The sequence below is a fragment of the Pseudochaenichthys georgianus genome, chromosome 6 (assembly GCF_902827115.2).
Source record: "Pseudochaenichthys georgianus chromosome 6, fPseGeo1.2, whole genome shotgun sequence".
In the NCBI taxonomy this organism is placed as follows: Eukaryota; Metazoa; Chordata; class Actinopteri; order Perciformes; family Channichthyidae; genus Pseudochaenichthys; species Pseudochaenichthys georgianus.
The window spans coordinates 43007652-43029573 of record NC_047508.1 but is presented as its reverse complement, the minus strand read 5'-3'; the positions used below and the strand labels follow the sequence as shown (position 1 = coordinate 43029573).

General features: G+C 42.2%; 3 protein-coding genes across 3 annotated transcripts; all 3 read right to left on the bottom strand.

The window, feature by feature from the left end:
• LOC117448150 (E3 ubiquitin-protein ligase TRIM21-like) lies at positions 1–3364 on the bottom strand. The gene is made up of 2 exons (XM_034085297.2): positions 3059–3364; positions 1–2217 (listed from the first exon to the last, which is right to left on the bottom strand). Exon 2 carries the CDS (start codon positions 2209–2211, stop codon positions 574–576), a length of 1638 nt encoding a protein of 545 aa, XP_033941188.1. The 5' UTR covers positions 2212–2217; positions 3059–3364; the 3' UTR covers positions 1–573.
• Positions 3365–8185: 4821 nt separating this feature from the next.
• LOC117448153 (E3 SUMO-protein ligase ZBED1-like) lies at positions 8186–11167 on the bottom strand. The gene is made up of 3 exons (XM_034085300.2): positions 9555–11167; positions 9333–9417; positions 8186–9183 (listed from the first exon to the last, which is right to left on the bottom strand). The coding sequence occupies exons 1-3, from the start codon at positions 9591–9593 to the stop codon at positions 8819–8821; spliced, it is 489 nt and encodes a 162-aa protein (XP_033941191.1). The 5' UTR covers positions 9594–11167; the 3' UTR covers positions 8186–8818.
• Positions 11168–14661: 3494 nt separating this feature from the next.
• On the bottom strand, positions 14662–17915 carry LOC117448152 (E3 ubiquitin/ISG15 ligase TRIM25-like). Its single transcript, XM_071203392.1, has 2 exons — positions 17806–17915; positions 14662–16999 (listed from the first exon to the last, which is right to left on the bottom strand). Exon 2 carries the CDS (start codon positions 16991–16993, stop codon positions 16199–16201), a length of 795 nt encoding a protein of 264 aa, XP_071059493.1. The 5' UTR covers positions 16994–16999; positions 17806–17915; the 3' UTR covers positions 14662–16198.
• Positions 17916–21922: the final 4007 nt, after the last annotated feature.

The following is a 21922-nucleotide window of genomic DNA, read 5'->3' as shown; positions in this document are numbered from 1 at the left end:
TGAGATGTGACATTTTAATTTCCCTCATTTGTGAAACCACGGCAGCCTAATGTTTAATGATCAGACATTGTTGATTTTCAAAGTAACTGTCAATACATTTTGTACCAACATACTGTAATTCAATAATGAATCCTGAACTTCGCCTTTAAAACACACCAGAGACCCATCATTTTCCCTCACTTGAAAATTATAAAATATATGTATATATACAGTATTTTATAAATGAAAAAGGACTGCATTACTTCCACTAGTAATGTGTGCAAGTATGAAACACTTTTTGAACACACAATTCTGAGACAATAAATACTTTTCTTGTCCCCCTGACATATAAAGAGTAAATCGTTTTCTGATCACTTCAAGTCATGACGGCAGGGAGTGCAATCCGTAGAATAAACTAGAGTACATTAGAACATACTCATCAGTATTTTATGTGTTTTTATGCGTCTCATCGAGGTGAACCATATGTGATCAGACTCTGAAGAATTAACAATGTGTGCAATGCACTTCCCCAGTTGAATACATTTATTACATTTAGTGAGAGTGACTCTTTCTATAGAAAATCTAATGGTTGTTCTACTCAGTGTGATTGACAGGAGAGATGATCAGAGGGGCAGAGTTTCTACCACCATCATTAAGATGGGGACTAAATAATGGGTAGAGTTTCTCTTTGAAGCAGCAGCCAGTGAAGGAGTAGATCAGAGCTGCAGCATCAACATCATAAAAGGAGACCAGACCCTCCTCATAATCCACAAACACCCCCACCTTCTCAGGCTGAGACTTCAGAGAGAGACGGACTGCAGGACCAGCAAGAGCTTTGTACTCATTTTCATTCCTCAACCATATCGTCCAGTAACCTTTCTGAGGAGACAGTGTGATGCTTCCCTTCCTGTTGATCGAATCTCTGGCCACTCCTAAATCCCACCCAGTCTTCCCTTTAACCTGAACCTTATAGTATAATCTTCCTGAAGAGAAACTCTGCTTTGCTAAGACACTGACACAAGTATCAAATCTCTCTGGATTGTTTGGGAGATTCTTCTTCACATCAACATGTTTTCCATCAGCAGACAGGATGAGGCTGGGATGTGCTGTATCAGGATCAAGAGTCACCTCCACCTCATCCTGCTGGACCCTCTTCAGCTCCAGCTCAGAGATCAGCTTCTTCATCTGTTTCCTGAGCGTCTCCTCCAGCTGAGTCACAGCTCTCCTCACAGTCCCCTCATATGAAGGAGGACGGACCCTGACTTCTGTCCAGTTCTTGGTGGGTGGAGCAGCGTTCAGGGACGTGAAGCTTTGGAGGAGGTGGAGCTGGTCTTCAGAGCGTGAGAGCTGCTCCACCTCAGAGCTCCTCTCCTTCAGCTCAGAGACTTCCTGTTCCAGCTCTTTGATGAAGCCTTCAGCCTGTTCCTCTGTCTCTCTGTGCTTCTCTTTGATGGTGTCGATGAGCTCGGCCTGGCTTCTCTCAACAGACTCCTTCATAGCGGTGAAGACCTGAACACCATCTGCTATCTCTCTGTCTGCTCCTTCCTTACTGAGCTCCACTGAGCGATTCATCTCCTGAATCTTCAGTCGTCTCTTCTGGATCATCTGCTGAATTTCAGCCTCTGTCTTCCCCAGCTCAGCCTTCTTTCCTTCATATCCTTCTTTCAGAGGAACAACATCATGTGCCTTGTGGTCTGAAACAGTGCAGAGCATGCAGACACACACCTGGTCGGTCTGACAGAACAGCTCCAGCAGTTTATCGTGCTTCACACACATCCTGCCTTCCAGGTTCTCCTCAGGGTCGATCAGCTGATGTTTCTTCAGGCCTGCTCTTGTCAGGTGAGGCTCCAGGTGAGTCTCACAGTAGGACTCCAGACACACCAGGCAGGACTTCAGGGCCTTCAGTCTGGTTCCAGTGCAGACGTCACAGGGAACTTCTCCTGGTTTGACAACGTGTTGCTCTGAGCTGCTGCTGCTGGCTTTCTGTTGAGCTGACTGTCTGAACTGAGCAGCCATCTCAGAGATGAACGTGTTGACCCGCAGCTCAGGCTTTATGTTGAACACCTCTTTGCAGTTGGGACACTGACTCGGGACATTTCTATCCCAGTGTTCAGAGATGCAGGCTTTACAGAAGTTGTGTCCACATGGTGTGCTGACTGGATCAGTGAACACATCCAGACAGATGGAGCACAGAAACTGATCCTCAGTCAGCAGACAGCTGGCAGCAGACATGTCTCTCTGGGGACAAAACGTGTGAAAAAAACAAAAACTGTAATGTATATATGATTGAATCTCTTGTATCTGTTTGCTATAAGTCAAATAGATGGTGATACTGAACTCTGCTGATGTATCATGATTATGCGGAGGGTGAAAGATTGCTCAAATTTGCAGTACACTGTTATTGTTAAATGTTAAAAAAAATATCTGTTTGTTAATATTATAAATACATCTGGAAAGTCATAGCAGCATTCGGTTTAAACTCTAAGAAACACAATGTGTACGCTCTAATACTGTTGGGAGATTTTGTCATTGTTGAACAGAGGAGTGAAACCTCCCGCTGAGCATCACTGAAGTTAATACTAGTAAAAAACAGTACACGTTATCAGCTTCAAAAGGCAGACAGCAGTTACTACAGAAACAGGTTCAAAGCTCAAGGATACTAACCACAGTGTGTACAAATTATATAAAATAAAATATGTAATTGTCATGCCTTTTTATAAGCAACACTTGTAACATAACACCAGATCCCTTGCTTTGGAGAGTCCAGAACAAATCTAATATTTAGATTCTACTTTGTTTAATAGAGTCAATTATAAAGATGCTTTCAAATACAGGAAATATGAAAATAAGAGCTAATGCTAGCTTTGGCTGTATGCTCTCTGACCTAACTTAACCAGAGTTTACATTGCAGTTGTTTTGTGGCTGTTGCTAATGTAAATATTGAGGTTTTTATCTTAACTGAACATTTATATTGTGTAATATTCTTTATATGGTCAAATGGATGTAATACAGACAGATTCTGATTTTAATCCAACTTTGACTACATGTTTAGTCAGTGATGTGTCTGTAGTGAACTCACCAGTGTTTGCAGAGTCCTGCTGTGTTGCTGAGAAGAAGCTGCTGGATTCAGTTGAGTGTTTCTTCAGAGAAACAGAGACTTGTCTCGGCTGCTGCTCTGCTGTCGCTCAGACAAACTTCAGCTTTGATTTCTGGGAAATGGAAACTCTTCTCTTACAGTGTGGTTCCACCTCTCAGTGGTAGTTTGCCAAGAGGGAGTGGAGGAAGAACTGTTGAGGCTTGTTATATAACTTTGTGACGATGCATTTTACAGCTGATCCAAGAGGCTTTTCAAATAGTGAATTGAGCATAAGTAGGAGTATTTTCTCAATACATAAAGGACATCTCTTTACACATCTGGAGATTCATAGCTATATTTCACAACGCTGTGTTATGGTCCCTGTTTAAGAGCAGCTGGTGAAACACTTCCTCCTCCCTGAACAGACGGCTTGAAAATGGGTCTTGTAGGAAATATGAGGAGTAAAGGCTTGTGGAGTTATACAATAAACACACAACATCTAAATCCTGTTATTAGATACGATATTAATAACAGAGGAACGAACCCGGGAGGAAGACCCGCCCCCCGTCGAGACCGGCCAATAGGAGAGGACTATAGACTATAACATATGATGGACAGGAAAAAACGCTCTCTCTCTACCCCGGCCACGCGATAAACAACAGCTGGGAGGAGGCAGCTTCACCCCACGCGACCGGGAGAGCCGCACCACTCTTGCTCATTCCATTTGTATCACCATATCATTTGTTTGTTAAATGAGCTTCCTTGGGCTCTTTTCAGCTAATCCTGCTCTCAGGTTTAAATCACCTTTAACAGTCTGTTATTAAGTGCCGTTTTTGTTGCTGCTTTGTACTTTTAACATTTATTTAATATCTTTAGTTACAGATGTGGATGAATGGTGTGAGATATAATCAAGTGTTGAATCAGACTTTAGTTCCACCTGGAGTAAATCCACAAGCTACCCTGCAGTATACAAAGTCATTCAAACTAGCTGCACCTTTGAGAACACTTTAATGATCAATAATTATAAAACATATCATATATATTAATCTGAAATGGACCAATCTTCACAATGAGTACTTTTACTTTTGCTACTTTAACTATATGTTGATGATAATACTTTTCTACTTTTACTTGAGTCACATTTTGAATGCAGGACTTTTATTGAGTATTCCTACACTCTGGTACTTCTACTTTTACTCAAGTACAGATCTGAGTACTTCTCCCACCTCTGAGGAAAGGTCTAGGAACCTGAATGTGACCTTTGACCTCCATTGAACCTCAGCTGCTTTGTTTCTTTCCCCTCAGCTTCTCGTGAGCGCTCCATCACCGAGCGCGGCCTGACTTCCTTCCACGATGTTTCCTGCATTGGCTTCGTCAGACGCACGAGCCAGAGAGACTTCCTGAACATCCAGTCGGACGGCGCGTAAACCTAATTGGCAAAAAACCTGATTCAGGTTCTTAAAGGTCTCCTATCATACTATTTTTAGGCATATATTATAGGTCTCAGATGTATACAAATATATAAAAAACATGTCTATGTGTTTTGCTCGAAATACCAAACGGTTCATGCATTTTAGACATCCCTCATATCCTCTATTCCAGCCCTGTTAGAGAAACGCAGATTTTGGGTTCTTAGCTTGAAAAAAACAAAACGGAGAGATTGTCAGCTAAATGCTGCCGCAGGTAAACGTCATATGTTCCAAACCACATCAAGGATTATTTCTGAAACAGTCTGGAGCTGAAACTCTTTCTCTCTCTCAGGTTGACCACAAGGTGAGTTCCTTTTTATATTTCCTGCTGTTTTACACATGTTCTCTCCAGTACAGGTTAGCTCTGAGTGTTAGCGATGCTAATGTAAATAAAGACCATGTTACGTCGAAAACACGTCTGGCATTTTTTCTGATAGCAACTTTCTGATAGTGCCGAGGGTCCATATTTCTGATATTACGTCATATCAGACGCAAATCTGGATCAGCTCCGTTGTTCCCCCGTTTTTAGAGATTAGGGTACGGAGGAAAAGAGAGAGGGTTTTATTTCCTGACACCGGGGACACATATTTATGTTTAAAATACATGAAAATGTGAATTTTTTGAATTTTTATAATAATTGTTCCTTTTTATAATCCATCGAGGCTTTGTTCAAACTTTACAAGCAGTGTGCAGAGAGGTGGACGAAATACAAATAACACAACAGACAGCTGAGATGTAACATTTTAATTTCCCTGGTTTGTTAAACCACTGCAGCCTACTGTTTAATGATCAGGTATTGTTGATTTTCTAAGTAACGGTCAATACATTTTGTACCAATATACAATATTCAATAATCAATCCTGAACTTCCCCTTTAAAACACACCAGAGAGACCCATCATTTTCCCCTCAATTGAAAATTATAATATATATGTGTATATACAGTATTTTACTAATGAAAAAGGACTGCATTACTTCCACTAGTAATGTTTGCAAGTATGAAACACTTTTTGAACACACAATTCTGAGACAATAAATACTTTTCTTGTCCCCCTGACATATAAAGAAGTGGTAAAAGTTTATTTCTGAGTAAATAGTTTTCTGATCACTTCAAGTCATGACGGCAGAGAGTGCAATCCGTAGAATAAACTAGAGTACATTAGAACATACTCATCAGTATTTTATGAGTTTTTATGCATCTCATCAAGGTGAACCATATGTGATCAGACTCTGAAACATTAACAATGTGTACAATGCACTTCCCCAGTTGAATACATTTAGTGAGAGTGAATCTTTCAGTAGAAAATCAAATGGTTGTTCTACTCGGTGTGATTGACAGGAGAGATGATCAGAGGGGCAGAGTTTTTACCACCATCATTAAGACAGGGACTAAAGTATGGGTAGAGTTTCTCTTTGAAGCAGCAGCCAGTGAAGGAGTAGATCAGAGCTGCAGCATTAACATCATAAAAGGAGACCAGACCCTCCTCATAATCCACAAACACCCCCACCTTCTCAGGCTGAGACTTCAGAGAGAGACCGACTCGAGGAACAGCACAAGCTTGGTACTAATTTTCATTCCTCAACCATATCGTCCAGTAACCTTTCTGAGGAGACAGTGTGATGTTTCCCTTCCTGTTGATCGACTCTCTAGCCACTCCTAAATCCCACTCAGTCTTCCCTTTATCCTGAACCTCGTAATATAATCTACCTGAAGAGAAACTCTGCTTTGCTAAAACATTACCACAAGAATCAAATCTCTTTGGATTGTTTGGGAGATTTCTGCGGCTGACAACCCAGGGGCACAGCAGAGGACCAGGAAGGGATCTCGGGCGGACGGCCCGGGGGCAAAGCAGAGGACCAGGAAGGGATCCCGGGCAGACGGCCCGGGGGCAAAGCAGAGTTCAAAAAGGAGAATTCGGGCGGAGGGCCCGGGGGCAAGGCAGAGTTCAAAAAGGGGAATTCAGGCGGACGGCCCGGGGGCAAGGCAGAGTTCAAAAAGGGGTTCTCGGGCGGACGGCCCGGGGGCAAGGCAGAGTTTGAGAGGGGCGAAGACCACAGCTCTCAGAGGATCGGGCAGGAGCCGGTGTTGACCGGACAGTAACCAGAGCCGGTGGGACAGTTGTCGGCAAGATTCCCCACGGAAGAGGACAAGGAGTTGGCAGGACCCCCGGCGAGACATGTAATGTCGAGGCCTCCAACGAAACAGGACAAAGGATTGGCAGGACCCCCTGTAGAAGAGTAGTCGGCGGGGCCTCCAACGGCACAGGACACAGGGTTGGCAGGACCCCCGGCAGGAGAGCAGTCGGCGGGGCCTCCAACGGCACAGGACACAGGACCGGCAGGACCCCCGGCAGGAGAGTTGACGGCGGGACCTCCAACGAGACATGACAAGGAGCTGGCAGGACCCCCGGCAGAAGAGTAGACGGCGGGACCTCCAACGAGACATGACAAAGGGTTGGCAGGACCCCCAGCGGAACCTCCAACGGTACTTGAGTAGGGACTTGAGTGGGAACTCGAGAGAGGGCTTGAGAGGGAACTCGAGAGGAAACTTGAGAGGTAACTCGAGAGGTGATTTGAGAGGGGACTCGAGAGGTGACTCGAGAGGAGACTTGAGAAGTAACTCGAGAGGAGATTCGAGAGATGAATTGAAAAGGAACTCGAGAGGGAACTTGAGAGGGAACTGGAGAGGTGTCTTGAAAGGAGACTCGAGAGGAGACTCGAAAGGGAACTTGAGAGATGACTCGAGAGGGAGCTCGAGAGGGAACTCGAGAGGGGACTGGAGAGGGGACTGGAGAGGAGACTGGAGAGGAGACTGGAGAGGGGACTCGAGAGGGGACTCGAGAGGGGACTCGAGAGGGGACTCGAGAGGGGACTGGAGAGGGAACTGGAGAGGGAACTCGACAGGGGACTCGACAGGGGACCTGAGAGGGGACTTGTGTCGTTCGGTACACCGACAGGACACGGGGAGCTGGCGTTGGCCGGTACGCCGACAGGACACGGGGAGCTGGCGTCGGCCGGAGAGCCAGTCCTGGAGCCGAAACTGGAGTTGGGACCATGGCTACTGGGGCCGGTACTGAAGCCGGAACCATGGCTGCTGGGGCCGGAGCCATGGCTGCTGGGGCCATGACTGGGACTGGGACCATGGCTGTGTGGGCCGGTTCTGTAGCAGGGACCATGGCTGCATGGGCCAGTTCTGTAGCCGGAACCATGGCTGTGGGGACCGGTTCTGGAGTCGGAACCATTGCTGCTGGGCACGGAGCAGAAGCCTGGACCCTGGCTGTGTAAGCCAGGTAATGGAGAATGGAAGCATGGCTGCGTGGGCCGGTACTGGTGCATGGATCCATGGCCTTGTAGGCCGGTTCTGCAGCCGGAACTGGGTCTGGAACCCTGGCCTTGCGTCTCTTAGGAGTCTTTTGGAGGCTTCGTGGACCTCAAAACGCCAGACCAGACCCCAAGAAAGGGTCAGAACATGAAGACTGGCACTCAGGGCTACGTGAGAAAACCCTAAGCCACTCGGGCAACAAGCTCCAGAGCCAGGGCTTGCGAGCAACCTCCTGACGTGCCTCCTTCAACGCAGCCTCTCTACCCCGTCTAGATGAGGCGCCTTTCCACATATAAAAAATGTACTCCAGAGAGTTTCCAAGACATTCCGCCTGTAGCATCAAATGGGCTGAGTCTGCTGGGTCCATAGTGGTCGGTTCGTAATGTTATGATGTGTGAAGCAGTAGGACCCAAATGCAGATTAACGTGAAATTCCTTTATTTCAAGGCTATAATGACAATGACAGAACAGCACACTCACCGAGGACAAGCCAATACACAAGACGAACCGACAAAGACAGACAGAAAAACCAGAACTTAAATACACACAAGACTAATCACACAAACAAGACACAGGTGAGGAGGGAGGAGAAAACACAGGGGCCACAGGTGAACACAATCGGGTAATCAGACACACCAGGGAAACTAACGACAGGGAACCACAGACAGATCTAAACAAGACAAAACACAACGCAAAAAGAAAACCAAAAACAGATATAGACAAGACACCATAAAGACAGATCGTGACACAATTACCATATAGCAATGGCCATACAACTGCCAGACTGATGCACATAACACTCAGTCAGTAGGCTAACTCACCAGTGAGCAGAAAGCAGCGGTTTCTATTATGAACATATGAAGAATACAAATAACCTTTCAAAAATAGGTCTTAATAACATTTCAACTATTATTGGCAGTCACAGGCTGCTGTACAAATAAAAACCACTATCACTAACATAACACCTCACTGAGCTTAACTCATATGTCTGGCTTGCAGGTTTTTCTTAAGGAATATAAGTTGATCAACATGATCAGGATGAAGCAAGCTGCGCTTTGCTGTCACTATGTCACCGGCTGTACTAAACACTCGTTCAGAGGGTACATTTGTTGCAGGGATGGACAGGTAGCTCTTTGCCAATGTTGAGAGCAGTGGAAGATCCACTTGTTTTTTCCACCACTGCAACACATCACCACTCAAACCTAAAGCATCCCTCTCTCTGTACTTTAAGATTTCCTCCTTAGCTCTCTCCTTTGTGGTCTTCTTTACTGGTGATCTTGCAGGGAGGAAATCACCAAACATCTGGTCCAAGGCCGTCTTCTTCATGGGAGGGACATCATCTAGGGAGTGGAAAAGAAGAGAAGAGAGGATTTTTAGATTTTTAGATTACAAAAATGATGACATACAATACTATACAATACATAGTATACACCCATTTTCAAATCAATACACTTTTATAACTTTTGGCATAGTTCCTATCAAAACAAACCTGTCTCTTCTTCCTCTCTGTGGGGGCTCCGGTCACCTTCTGTTTCAGCTGCCTGGTCCTCAATAAGTGTATCACCATCCCCTGCCTGACAATAATCAGCACAGATGAGCTATTAGATTTCCTTAAACTAAACAAATAAGCGTCAGTTAAGTAAACCACAGGTAAATAACAGTGAAAGTGAGACAGACACTAGCTACAATATATTGAGTAGTATATTCTTACCCGTCCATCCATCTTCACCACCTCTGCTGTTATCTTCATGAAAATAATGTCCTTAGTTTCATTGTCATCCAGGAAAGCTAGGTATTTGAAGCGGGGATCCAGTGCTGAGGCGTAGTGGAGGAGGTCTTGGAGATATGTGTAGCGCCCATCAAAGTCCAGTCTGAATCATTCCTTCATCTGGGAAATGACCATATGATCGCTCTCATCTGGCTGGAACTGCCTCTGCAGTGTGGTCTGGATTGGGGAGATCATTGAGATGGTGGGGTTTTTTTCCTCACTGAGGAGTGGAGTTGCTACTTTCAGGGGGGACATCAATTTGATAACCTCTGGGATTAATGTCATGTCATCCTCTGTCAGGCTGGCCATGGCTTCTCCCCTCCTTATCTTCTTTGACAGCAGGGTGTTCAACACAGCAGGCTGCTGTTCCCAAAAACGCTCCAACATGTCCAGGGAACTGTTCCACCTTGTGGAAACATCATGCACTAGCTTGTGGTGAGGCAGGTGTAACTGGATCTGCATTTCACGGAGAGCTTCAGTTGCTTTTGGGCTTTTGTGGAAATAAGTCACCACCTTCCTCATTTTCACCAGAAGCTCTGACACCCTGTCCACCTTCAGGGCTTTTTGGGAGGCCAGGTTTAGTGTGTGCGCGATGCATCGCACATGTGGCTCCATCTGTGCACCAACTCCAGCCAGTATCATGTTTCTAGCATTATCTGTGACCAACGCTGGATTCTTGTCTTCAATTTTCCACTCGCGGCAAACTTCTTGCAGTAACATTGCTAGATTATTTCCTGTGTGGGCCTCGTTGAACACTCTGGTCTGCAGAACATGGTTTTGCAATACCCACTCGTCATCAATATAGTGTGCTGTGACCGTGACATATGAGTCAGTGGCGCAAGACGTCCAGCCATCAACTGTAATGGCAACTCTTTGGGCATTGCTCAGCGAGTCAACTAACTCTCTTCTCACTTTGTCATACAGAGCAGGGATTTGTTTCTCGGTAAATAACCTCCTATTTGGTACATGGTACCTGGGCACCAACATGTGGAGGAGGTGTAGGAAGCCCTCATTCTCCGTGACACTGTACGGCTGGATATCTTTACAGATAAAGAAGGTGATGGCGTCAGTTATTGCCTTGGAGCGGGTAGAACTGTTAGCCAGCGGAGCATGAAAAAAGGTTGTGATTTCCTGCTGCTCACCAGTCTTGCTGCCGCCAGGGATAGCCGGGTTAGCTTCAGCTGAATCCGAGGAGGATAGGGAGACAGCCGCAGAAGTAATATTCACCCCATGTCGCCTCTTTAGGTGCGTCGCTAAATTCGTTGTACTGCTCGTGTATTTTATAGCGGCACGGCATTGTTTGCAAATTGCTTGTGATTTATCAAGTTGTCCGTCATTTTTGAAGAATCCGAAGTGTTGCCAAACGTTTGATTTATATTTATTTTTCGGTGCGCTGTGTATTTCTTTCTCCTCGACTTCCATGCTTGTTGATAACTGTGACGCGTGCACGCGGCTCTCGGGCACAATAGTGGCGGATCAAAGATTGTCTCTGCAGAGTGCTGACACGAGTGGATGAGTGGATAATATTATATATGAATGAATCGGTTTTAACCGGTTTTTACCGATGCAAAGAGACGCGACAATCGATGCATTGCGAGTTCAACCCAAACTGTAGCCGATGTGCACTCTTTCAACCGGTGCACTCGCATCTTGAACGTTTATGCCTGTGCACCGATGCGAATCGGTGAATCTTAACATCCCTACAGTGAACACATCCAGACAGATGGAGCACAGAAACTGATCTTCAGTCAGCAGGCAGCTGGCAGCAGACATGTTTCTCTGGGGACAAGAGTTTTAAAAAAACAAAAACTGTAATGTATATATGATTGAATCTCTTGTATCTGTTTGCTATAAGTCACATAGATGGTGATACTGAACTCTGCTGATGTATCATGATTATGTGGAGGGTGAAAGATTGCTCAAATTTGCAGTTCAGTGTTATTGTTAAATATTAAACAAATCTCTCTGTTTGTTAATATTATAACTAAATCTGGAAAGTCATAGCAGCATTCGGTTCAAACTCTAAGTTCTAATATTACACTAGATAGAAAACTAGAATGCTTTTCAGCCATAAACCTTGAACAATTACATTCAATGATTCTCTCTTCTAAACCATCAACGTGCATGTTAGACCCAATTCCAACTAAGCTGTTGAAGGAAGTTTTTCCATTAATTAGCACTTCTTTATTAAATATTATGAATATGTCTTTATTATCAGGCTATGTTCCACAATCATTCAAAGTAGCAGTGATAAAACCGCTTCTTAAAAAGCACAACCTCGATCCAGAGGTTTTAGCCAACTATAGACCTATTTCTAATCTTCCGTTCCTCTCAAACATTCTTGAGAAAGCGGTCGCAAAACAGCTGTGTGATTACTTAAAAAACAATGATTTATTTGAAGATTTTCAGTCTGGCTTTAGAACACATCATAGCACAGAGAAAGCTCTGGTTAAAGTCACAAATGACATTCTAATAGCCTCAGACAAGGGACTTGTCTCTATTCTTGTTTTGCTCGATCTCAGTGCTGCATTTGATACTATCGACCATGATATCCTATTGCAAAGACTAGAGCACTAGTTCACTTGGCATACAGAGAACTGCTTTAGGCTGGTTTAGGTCCTATCTATCTGAACGCTCTCAGTTTGTACGTGTTAACGATGAATCTTCCACGCAAACCAAAGTTAGCCATGGAGTGCCACAGGGCTCAGTGCTCGGACCTATTTTGTTCACATTATATATGCTTCCGTTAGGCAATATTATAAGGAATCATTCTGTAAACTTTCATTGTTATGCGGATGATACTCAACTATATTTATCAATCAAGCCTGATGAAATTAATCATCTAAATAAAATTCAAGACTGCCTTAAGGACTTAAAAACGTGGATGACCTTAAACTTTTTGATGTTAAACACGACCAAAACTGAAGTTATTGTACTTGGCCCGAAGAATCTACGAAACAAATTATCTAAAGATATACTAACTATGGATGGCATTAATTTGGCCTCCAGTGAGACTGTAAGGAATCTTGGTGTTATATTTGATCAGGATTTATCCTTTAACGCCCACATAAAATCAATTTCAAGGACCGCCTACTTCCATCTACGTAACATTGCAAAAATCAGGCATATCTTGCCTCAAAACGATGCAGAGAAACTAGTCCATGCATTTGTTACTTCTAGGCTGGATTATTGTAACTCTTTATTATCAGGGAGTACCAAGAAGTCAGTCAAGTCGCTGATTCAAAATGCTGCAGCTCGTGTACTACCCAGAGTTAGGAAAAGGGACCACATTACTCCTGTTCTGGCTGCCTTACACTGGCTCCCTATCGAACACAGGATAGAATTTAAAATTCTTCTTCTCGCCTACAAAGCCCTTAATGGGCAGGCGCCATTTTACCTTAAAGAACTCATTATACCCTAACCATAACCCTAACCCTAGGGCATTGCGTTCCAAGAATGCAGGGTTGTTGGTTGTTCCTAGAGTCTCTAAAAGTACAATGGGAGCCAGAGCCTTTTCTTATCAAGCTCAATATTTGTGGAATCAGCTTCCAGTTTGTGTACGGGTGGCAGACACCCTATCCGTTTTTAAGAGTGCGCTTAAGACCTTCCTTTTTGATAAAGCTTATAGTTAGGGCTGATTAGATTCAGCCCCTAGTTTTGCTTATATAGGCTTAGTTTGTCAGGGGACATCTTACTTCTTCATTCTCTCTGTCTATACCTGTGTACTCTCATGTTCCGATTAACCCAGCTTCCCCAAATGTCTTTCTTTTTGGTGTCTATATACGCCGGGATCCGGAGTCATGGATGATCCTGCGGTCCTGTGTCCTGGATCGCGAGCCCTGGATCGTGAGTCGTGGCTGTGGTCCTGGATCATCGGTCCTGGATGGATATCCTCGTGGATTCATATCCTCGTGGATTCATCTTCGCTATATAAATAAACATTGATTGATTGATTGAAAGGGCGGTGGGTACCCATCAAAGAAGGATCTTTGCCCGGTTTAGGCAACAATGAAATACTGGCCCTGCTCATGGAGGGAGGCATGGCTTCAGATTATAATATTTCATTGAATAACAACAGTAAATATGGTGAAAGCTGTTCTTTAAAACATTTATAAAACCGTCGTCCCCTGGAGTTTTTCCTGATGCCATCTTCATGATTGCATTTTCTATTTCATTTTGGGAAACGGGTGCCTCCATAACAGATCTGTCAATCAAGCTGACGCTAGGGGGGTTCAAACCTCCGAAAAAGCTATCTAAGGCTTCTTCATTCAAGTTATTTTTTGTGCTATATAATTTAGAATAATAATTCTTGAAAGATTCATTGATTTTGGCTGCATCACACTGTAGCCTATCATGCTCATCTCTGATCGCTGGATCAGGCAGCAGCGCTGGAGTGTGTTCAAGAATGAGATAATAATCATTAGAAGCAGTCCAACCAGTCAGACCGCTCATACTGACACAGGCTGCAGCCATCAAACACTTAGATTAGCTTAGTTTAGCATATACACTATGAAAAGGGGAAAATAGTGAGTGACAAAATACACATTTAACTGTACTTAATATGTACAAAGTCTTAATATACTGTACAAAAACTGAAATGTAAAAACAATTTGGCAACTTGTTTTGATCCCAGTCAAGAAATAGCCCGACCCATAATCCTCTGGTAAACGTCTTATTGATGTTTTTACTCCTCTGATTCGGTATGGATTAAACAAACTGGATTCAGAGCTGCTGATAGGTGGATTGAGTTACCTTTGGACAGGCTGGCTTTGTCTTCCCCTGTTTCCAGTCTTTATGCTAAGCTAAGCTAAGCTAAGCTAACCAGTTGATGGCCTTATTTCTAACAAACATATACAACAGCAATCTTAATATCTAGGATCAGCTGATCCAAGAGGGTTTTAAATAGTTTATAAAGCTTCAGAAGAACCAAATATATTAGAAAAATGTAGTTAAGTGGAAATATAAAAATGGTATAAAAAAGCTACTCTCCCTAAATTGGGAACTAGTGAAAACTGTACTTCAGTAAGTAAATTAAAAAACACACAAAAAATAACATTTTTGTTCCTTTTTTTTTAATCCATTGAGGCTTTGTTCAAACTTTACAAGCAGTGTGCAGAGAGGTGGACGAAATACAATTAACACAACAGACAGCTGAGATGTGACATTTTAATTTCCCTCGTTTGTGAAACCACTGCAGCCTAATGTTTAATGACCAGACATTTTTGATTTTCAAAGTAACTGTCAATACATTTTGTACCAACATACTATAATTCAATAATGAATCCTGAACTTCGCCTTTAAAACACACCAGAGACCCATCATTTTCCCTCACTTGAAAATTATAAAATATATGTATATATACAGTATTTTATAAATGAAAAAGGAGTGCATTACTTCCACTAGTAATGTGTGCAAGTATGAAACACTTTTTGAACACACAATTCTGAGACAATAAATACTTTTCTTGTCCCCCTGACATATAAAGAAGTGGCAAAAGTTTATTTCTGAGTAAATAGTGTTCTGATCACTTCAAGTCATGACGGCAGGGAGTGCAATCCGTAGAATAAACTAGAGTACATTAGAACATACTCATCAGTATTCTATGAGTTGTTATGCGTCTCATCGAGGTGAACCATATGTGATCAGATTCTGAATAATTAACAGTGTGTACAATGTACTTCCCCAGTTGAATACATTTATTACATTTAGTGAGAGTGACTCTTTCTGTAGAAAATCAAATGGTTGTTCTACTCGGTGTGATTGACAGGAGAGATGATCAGAGGGGCAGAGTTTTTACCACCTTCATTAAGACAGGGACTAAAGTATGGGTAGAGTTTCTCTTTGAAGCAGCAGCCAGTGAAGGAGTAGATCAAAGCTGCAGCATCAACATTATAAAAGGAGACCAGACCCTCCTCATAATCCACAAACACACCCACCTTCTGAGGTTGAGACTTCAGAGAGAGACCGACTCGAGGAACAGCAAGAGCTATGTACTCATTTTCATTCCTCAACATTATCATCCAGTAACCTTTCTGAGGAGTCACTTTGATGATTCCCTTCCTGTTGATCGACTCTCTGACCACTCCTAAATCCCACTCAGTCTTCCCTTTAACCTGAACCTCGCAATAAAATCTTCCTGAAGAGAAACTCTGCTTTGCTAAAACACAAGGACACTGATCAAATCTCTCTGGATTGTTTGGGAGATTCTTCCTCACATCACCACCTTTCACTTGTTTTCCATCATCAGACAGGATGAGCCATGGTTGTGCTGCATCAGGATCAAGAGTCACCTCCACCTCAGACTGCTGGACCCTCTTCAGCTCCACCTCAAGCAGCTTCTTCATCTGTTTCCTGAGTGTCTCCTCCAGCTGAGTCGCAGCTCTCCTCACAGTCCCCTCATATGAAGGTGGACGGACCCTGACTTCTGTCCAGTTCTTGGTGGGGGGAGCAGCGCTCAGGGACGTGAAGCTTTGGAGGAGGTGGAGCTGGTCTTCAGAGCGTGAGAGCTGCTCCACCTCAGAGCTTCTCTTCTTCAGCTCAGAGACTTCCTGTTCCAGCTCTTTGATGAAGCCTCTTTGATGAAGCCTTCAGCCTGTTTTGATGGTGTCCATGAGTTCGGCCTGGCTTCTCTCAACAGACTCCTTCAGAGCGGTGAAGACCTGAACACCATCTGCTATCTCTCTGTCTGCTCCTTCCTTACTGAGCTCCACTGAGCGATTCATCTCCTGAATCTTCAATCGTCTCTTGTGGATCATCTGCTGAATTTCAGCCTCCGTCTTCCCCAGCTCAGCCTTCTTTCCTTCATATCCTTCTTTCAGAGGAACAACATCATGTGTCTTGTGGTCTAAAACAGTGCAGAGCATGCAGACACACACCTGGTCGGTCTTACAGAACAGCTCCAGCAGTTTATCGTGCTTCACACACATCCTGCTTTCGAGGTTCTCCTCAGGGTCAATCAGCTGATGTTTCTTCAGGCCTGCTCTTGTCAGGTGAGGCTCCAGGTGAGTCTCACAGTAGGAGGCCAGACACACCAGGCAGGACTTCAGGGCCTTCAGTCTGGTTCCAGTGCAGGCGTCACAGGGAACTTCTCCTGGTTTGACAACTTGTTGCTCTGAGCTGCTGCTGCTGGCTTTCTGTTGAGCTGACTGTCTGAACTGAGCAGCCATCTCAGAGATGAAAGTATTGACCAGCAGCTCAGGCCTTGTGTGGAATAACTTTTTACAGTTAGGACACCAAGAGGAGACATTAGTATCCCAGTGTTCAGAGATGCAGGCTTTACAGAAGTTGTGTCCACATGGTATGGTGACTGGATCAGTGAACACATCCAGACAGATGGAGCACAGAAACTGATCTTCAGTCAGTAGGCAGCTGGCAGCAGACATGTCTCTCTGGGGACAAACAAAAACTGTAATGTATATATGATTGAATCTCTTGTATCTGTTTGCTATAAGTCACATAGATGGTGATACTGAACTCTGCTGATGTATCATGATTATGCGGAGGGTGAAAGATTTGCAGTTCACTGTTATTGTTAAATGTTAAACAAATCTCTCTGTTTGTTAATATTATAACTACATCTGGAAAGTCATAGCAGCATTCAGTTTAAACTCTAAGAAACACAATGTGTAAGCTCTAATACTGTTGGGAGATTTTGCCGTTGTTGAACAGAGGAGTGAAACCTCCTGCTGAGCATCACTGAAGTTAATACTAGTTATCAGCTTCAAAAGGCAGACAGCAGTTACTACAGAAACAGGTTCAAAGCTCAAGGCTACTAACCACAGTGTGTACAAATGATATAAAATAAAATATGTAATTGTCATGCCTTTTTTATAAGCAACACTTGTAACACAACACCAGATCCCTTGCTTTGGAGAGTCCAGAACAAATCTACTATTTAGATTCTACTTTGTTTAATAGAGTCAATTATAAAGATGCTTTCAAATACAGTAAATATGAAAATAACTACAAGCTAATGCTAGCTTTGGCTGTATGCTCTCTAACCTAACTTAACCAGAGTTTACATTGCAGTTGTTTTGTGGCTGTTGCTAATGTAAATGTTGAGGTGTTTATAACCGACACATTTATATTGTGTAATATTCTTTATATGGTCAAATGGATGTAATAAAGTCAGATTCTGATTTTAATCCAACTTTGACCAAATGTTTAGTCAGTGATGTGTCTGTAATGAACTCACCAGTGTTTGCAGAGTCCTGCTGTGTTGTGGAGAAGAAGCTGTTGGATTCAGTTGAGTGTTTCTTCAGAGAAACAGAAACTTGTCTCGGCAGCTGCTCTGCTGTCGCTCAGACAAACCTCAGCTTTGATTTCTGGGAAATGGAAACTCTTCTCTTACAGTGTGGTCCCACCTCCCAGTGGCAGTTTGCCAAGAGGAAGTGGAGGAAGAACTGTTGAGGCTTGTTATCTAACTTTGTGACGATGCATTTTACAGCTGATCCAAGAGGCTTTTCAAATAGTGTATTGAGCATAAGTAGGAGTATTTTCTCAATACATAAAGGACATCTCTTTACACATCCGGAGATGTATAGCTATATTTCACAACACTGTGTTATGGTCCCTGTTTAAGAGCAGCTGGTGAAACACTTCCTCCTCCCTGAACAGACGGCTTGAAAATGGGTCTTGTAGGAAATATGAGGAGTAAAGGCTTGTGGAGTTATACAATAAACACACAACGTATAAATCCTGTTATTAGATACGATATTAATAACAGAGGAACGAACCCGGGAGGAAGACCCACCCCCGTCGAGACCGGCCAATAGGAGAGGACTATAGACTATAACATATGATGGACAGGAAAAAACGCTAATCCTGCTCTCAGGTTTAAATCACGTTTAACAGTCTGTTATTAAGTGCCATTTTTTTTGCTGCTTTGTACTTTTAACATTTATTTAATATCTTTAGTTACAGATCTGGATGAATGATGTGAGATATAATCAAGTGTTAAATCAGACTTTAGTTCCACCTGGAGTAAATCCACAAGCTACCCTGCAGTATACAAAGTCATTCAAACTAGCTGCACCTTTGAGAACACTTTAATGATCAATAATTATAAAACATATCATATATATTAATCTGAAATGGACCAATCTTCACAATGAGTACTTTTACTTTTGCTACTTTAACTATATGTTGATGATAATACTTTTCTACTTTTACTTGAGTCACATTTTGAATGCAGGACTTTTATTGAGTATTCCTACACTCTGGTACTTCTACTTTTACTCAAGTACAGATCTGAGTACTTCTCCCACCTCTGAGGAAAAGTCTAGGAACCTGAATGTGACCTTTGACTTCCATTGACCCACAGCTGCTTTGTTTCTTTCCCCTCAGCTTCTCGTGAGCGCTCCATCATCGAGCGCGGCCTGACTTCCTTCCACGATGTTTCCTGCATTGGCTTCGTCAGACGCACGAGCCAGAGAGACTTCCTGAACATCCAGTCGGAGGGCGGGTAAACCTACTTGGCAAAAAACCTGATTCAGATTCTTAAAGGTCTCCTATCATACTATTCTTAGGCATATATTATAGGTCTCAGATGTATAGAAATATATAAAAAACATGTCTATGTGTTTTGCTCAAAATACCAAACGGTTCATGCATTTTAGACATCCCTCATATCCTCTATTCCAGCCCTGTTAGAGAAACGCAGATTTTGGGTCCTTAGCTTGAAAAAAAAAAAACCGGAGAGATTGTCAGCTAAATGCAACCTGATCTCACCAGAATGCGTGACACCACCACGACTCCTTAACACCACAATGCGTGGTGGAGTCACGAACTTTGTTACATTTACGTGTCGGCACCACGCAAACAACCCCAATGTAAAGTGAATGAGGCTCCTTTGTCGTGGTGCACACACGCATTTCTACAACGTCCCGCAGTGAGCTTTTATTCTATAAAACGTTTTTTTAAATCTACTTTATAGCTTGTAGTAACTCACGGGAGGTTTCTTTTATTTTATTTGTATTCATAATCATTTTTATTTTTCGTCAGAATGTAAAAATTACATTCGTTACGAATTTGTGTTCTCAAAAAACAGTGCATTGTGTGTAATGCAACTGTGATTTTTATTAAATTAGTTAGTTTTTAAGGAAGGCCAGAGCTTCAGCTGTGTCAAATAGATTGTTCCCTTTAGTTAACGTTATTTAAAAGATAATGATCATGTCCCCTGTATTGCATTACGAGCGTCCATTCCCATTGGATAACGGAGAATTTTACACCCAGAAGTAAGTATTCTCCTTACTGTCGATTGATTTTACAGTGATATCTGCACTACTCATCGACTAAAAAACACCAGATTATCCTTGTTAATTACACAACATTGATTGGTTTGAATTGTGTACAATTCTTTTGTATTTTCCCCCTTCAATTCGGAGAAACAAAGATTTTTTCTGAGTTTTTGGACGGCAGAAGACACTACACTACCCAGAATCCTCAGCTATCGTTTGGGACTACACCATGTGCTTAGCTTGACAAACCCCGTGATCAGTCCTCAAGCTCTTTGATTGGTTGACCTCCAACTGCATTCCATATTAAAAAAAAAGGTTTCGTAAAAGAGAAAATCATACTTTATTCAGCAGCGCTTGCTTTACTCTTTGAAAGTCATCACATGAATGCATTGTAATAAATGGTTTGGCTGCATTAAATATTACACATCTGTCGTAGTTCTTTATTTATCTACAGAGATCGGGCTCAGAATAGACCGGAAACTATTCTTTTACCGTTCTGTTTTAATTTCACAATAAAGTTAGTAGTCATATTTTGTTTTGATATTATTGTTTTTTATTAACTACTAGACCGCTGGGTCATGTTAAGACCATCTTTTCTGTGTTGCTGTGGGGTTTTTCCAGCGCTTTTGTGTTACAAATATCAAAACAATAACAAAATAATATTCGTCGTAAACTAAACCGGAAACAGCAGTATATTTTATTTTGTTAACACTGTAAACTTTACAGCTTTTTAACCCAACCCACCTACTGGTTAAAGCACGTTATTGCATGTTTAGAGTAATTGCAATGCAGGAAGATTGTGTTGCTTTTTAATGACTGTTTAAAATGCCTTTTTCTTAATGTCTTTCATTTTTGTAAAGCACTTTTGAATGTGTTATATTTTATGAAAACATTTAAATATTAAGAGTACATACAAAATAGTGGGAAAGTAGAAGGTCAATGATATAAATATAGAATAGAAAATATCAAGAAGATACTCAAATGATATCTAGAATAAAACAGCTTAGTGCCTGATAGGAGGATGTGCTAACTAATAAGGCTTTATTTAAACATTAAAGAATACTTTAGGTTAAGGTCTTCTTTTAAATAGGAAAAAAGCTTTGGGGGTATCTATCTACAGATAAATATTAAGCCTGACAAAGTCTAAATTGCATGGTTTGTTTTGGAACTTGACAATCAACTTTCCTGCAATGTTAACTATGTTGAAGCACTTATTTTAACTGATATTATACACATTAATTATAATCTTATGTATGTAGATAGTATAAGAAATGTGCAGAATACGACAGTGTAATGGTGGAAGTATACACACTTTGATAGATGTCTTGTAATGCACTGTTGAGGAACCTGTGACCCAAGTTTTTCATTCATTGCATAACTACACCGTAGTTGTGTATATGATATTTCAATAAACCTTAGAAAATCTTGAAATCTTGAAAGGGATGTGCAAAATAGCCATAATATACAGTCTTTGATTAACTATTAGAGAATAACGAATAATGAATATGCTTTAAACGGATCTGCAGATAAATATTTAGTCTTCTCAAGCACCAACTATCAAATATCTCGCCTGATTGTTGGCACTTGACAATCACCTTCACTGAATTTCACTCAGGTGTAACTAAAGTCTGATTTAAGGGTTGTTTATATTTCACATCATTAATCAGAATCTGCAGAGTTACTAAAGTAAATGTAGTGGAGTAAAAATACCAGGTTAACCTCTAATTGTAGTGGAGTAGAATATATATTAATGCTGCCGATTATGGATACAAGCGATTTTCACCCATGTGGTAATTACATGTTTTAAATGTGTACACACCAATGTGTTTCCTATCGCCTAAACCTCCAGGGCTGTACACAGTTTAATACTGTCAACTTCTAAATTTGGAAAAACGAAAACGTCTTTTAAAACTACAATTCCCAGTAGAGACGTGCCATAGAGAACATGTGTTGCGAAACACAATAGCCAGCATGTGTAGTTCTGGGGGGGGGCGTTCAAGTCCAGTTTTGAATAGTCGTTCTATTTCAAAGAGCTTGAAGCTCGGAGTAACCTTGGCGCACTGCCACTCCAAC